The sequence below is a fragment of the Centrocercus urophasianus genome, unplaced genomic scaffold (assembly GCF_019232065.1).
Source record: "Centrocercus urophasianus isolate 14NV4802_14NV808 unplaced genomic scaffold, USGS_Curo_1.0 seq_19, whole genome shotgun sequence".
In the NCBI taxonomy this organism is placed as follows: Eukaryota; Metazoa; Chordata; class Aves; order Galliformes; family Phasianidae; genus Centrocercus; species Centrocercus urophasianus.
In genome coordinates this window covers 22,494,626-22,495,145 of record NW_024884744.1, presented here as the reverse complement: position 1 = coordinate 22,495,145, position 520 = coordinate 22,494,626, and the positions used below count along the sequence as shown (strand labels likewise).

The 520-nt window shown below is 66.9% G+C and overlaps 1 protein-coding gene across 1 annotated transcript in view; it reads left to right on the top strand.

The window, feature by feature from the left end:
* Positions 1–295: 295 nt before the first annotated feature.
* Positions 296–520, top strand: part of MAP6D1 (MAP6 domain containing 1) — a 19,275-nt gene continuing 19,050 nt past the window's right edge. The window contains exons 1-2 of the mRNA XM_042820910.1: positions 296–342; positions 421–497. Of these exons, the coding sequence (XP_042676844.1) occupies positions 296–342; positions 421–497 (124 nt within the window). The remainder of the gene's footprint in view (positions 343–420; positions 498–520) is intronic.

Here is a 520-nt window from a genome sequence, read left to right as displayed (position 1 = left end):
CACGCTCCTGATAAGGTCTCTGGGGAAAAAAGAGGAAAAAAGTAATAAAATACTCTGAATTCCAAAGCTAAAACAAACTTTAAATTAAAAAAAAAATATTTTGGTTTTGTCAGAAAAACGGAGCGCTGACATCACGTGCACAGCTCGCACCGCCCGGGCACGCCGGGAGGGGCCGCCGCACCCAACATGGCGGCCGGGGCCGACCTTCCCAATGTGGCTGCGGGCACGACCGGCACCACGCCCCCAAGAGAGCGGCGGCCGCCCCGGAAGCGCTCGGCGCGGGGAGGCGCCCAACATGGCGTGGCGGTGCTGGGCCCGCGCCTGGGACCCGCGGGCGCATAGGTACTGCCGGGGGGGGCGGTTGGTGGATGCGGCGGCGGTGCGGCGACTGTCCGCTCACTGTCCGCTCTTTCCCCGCAGGCTGACGGTGCTGCTGGAGCAGCGGCGGGGCTTCCGGCGGGCGCGGCCGCGGAGCGAGGAGCCCCAGACCCCCGCCGGCAGCGCCGACGCGCGGCCCGCC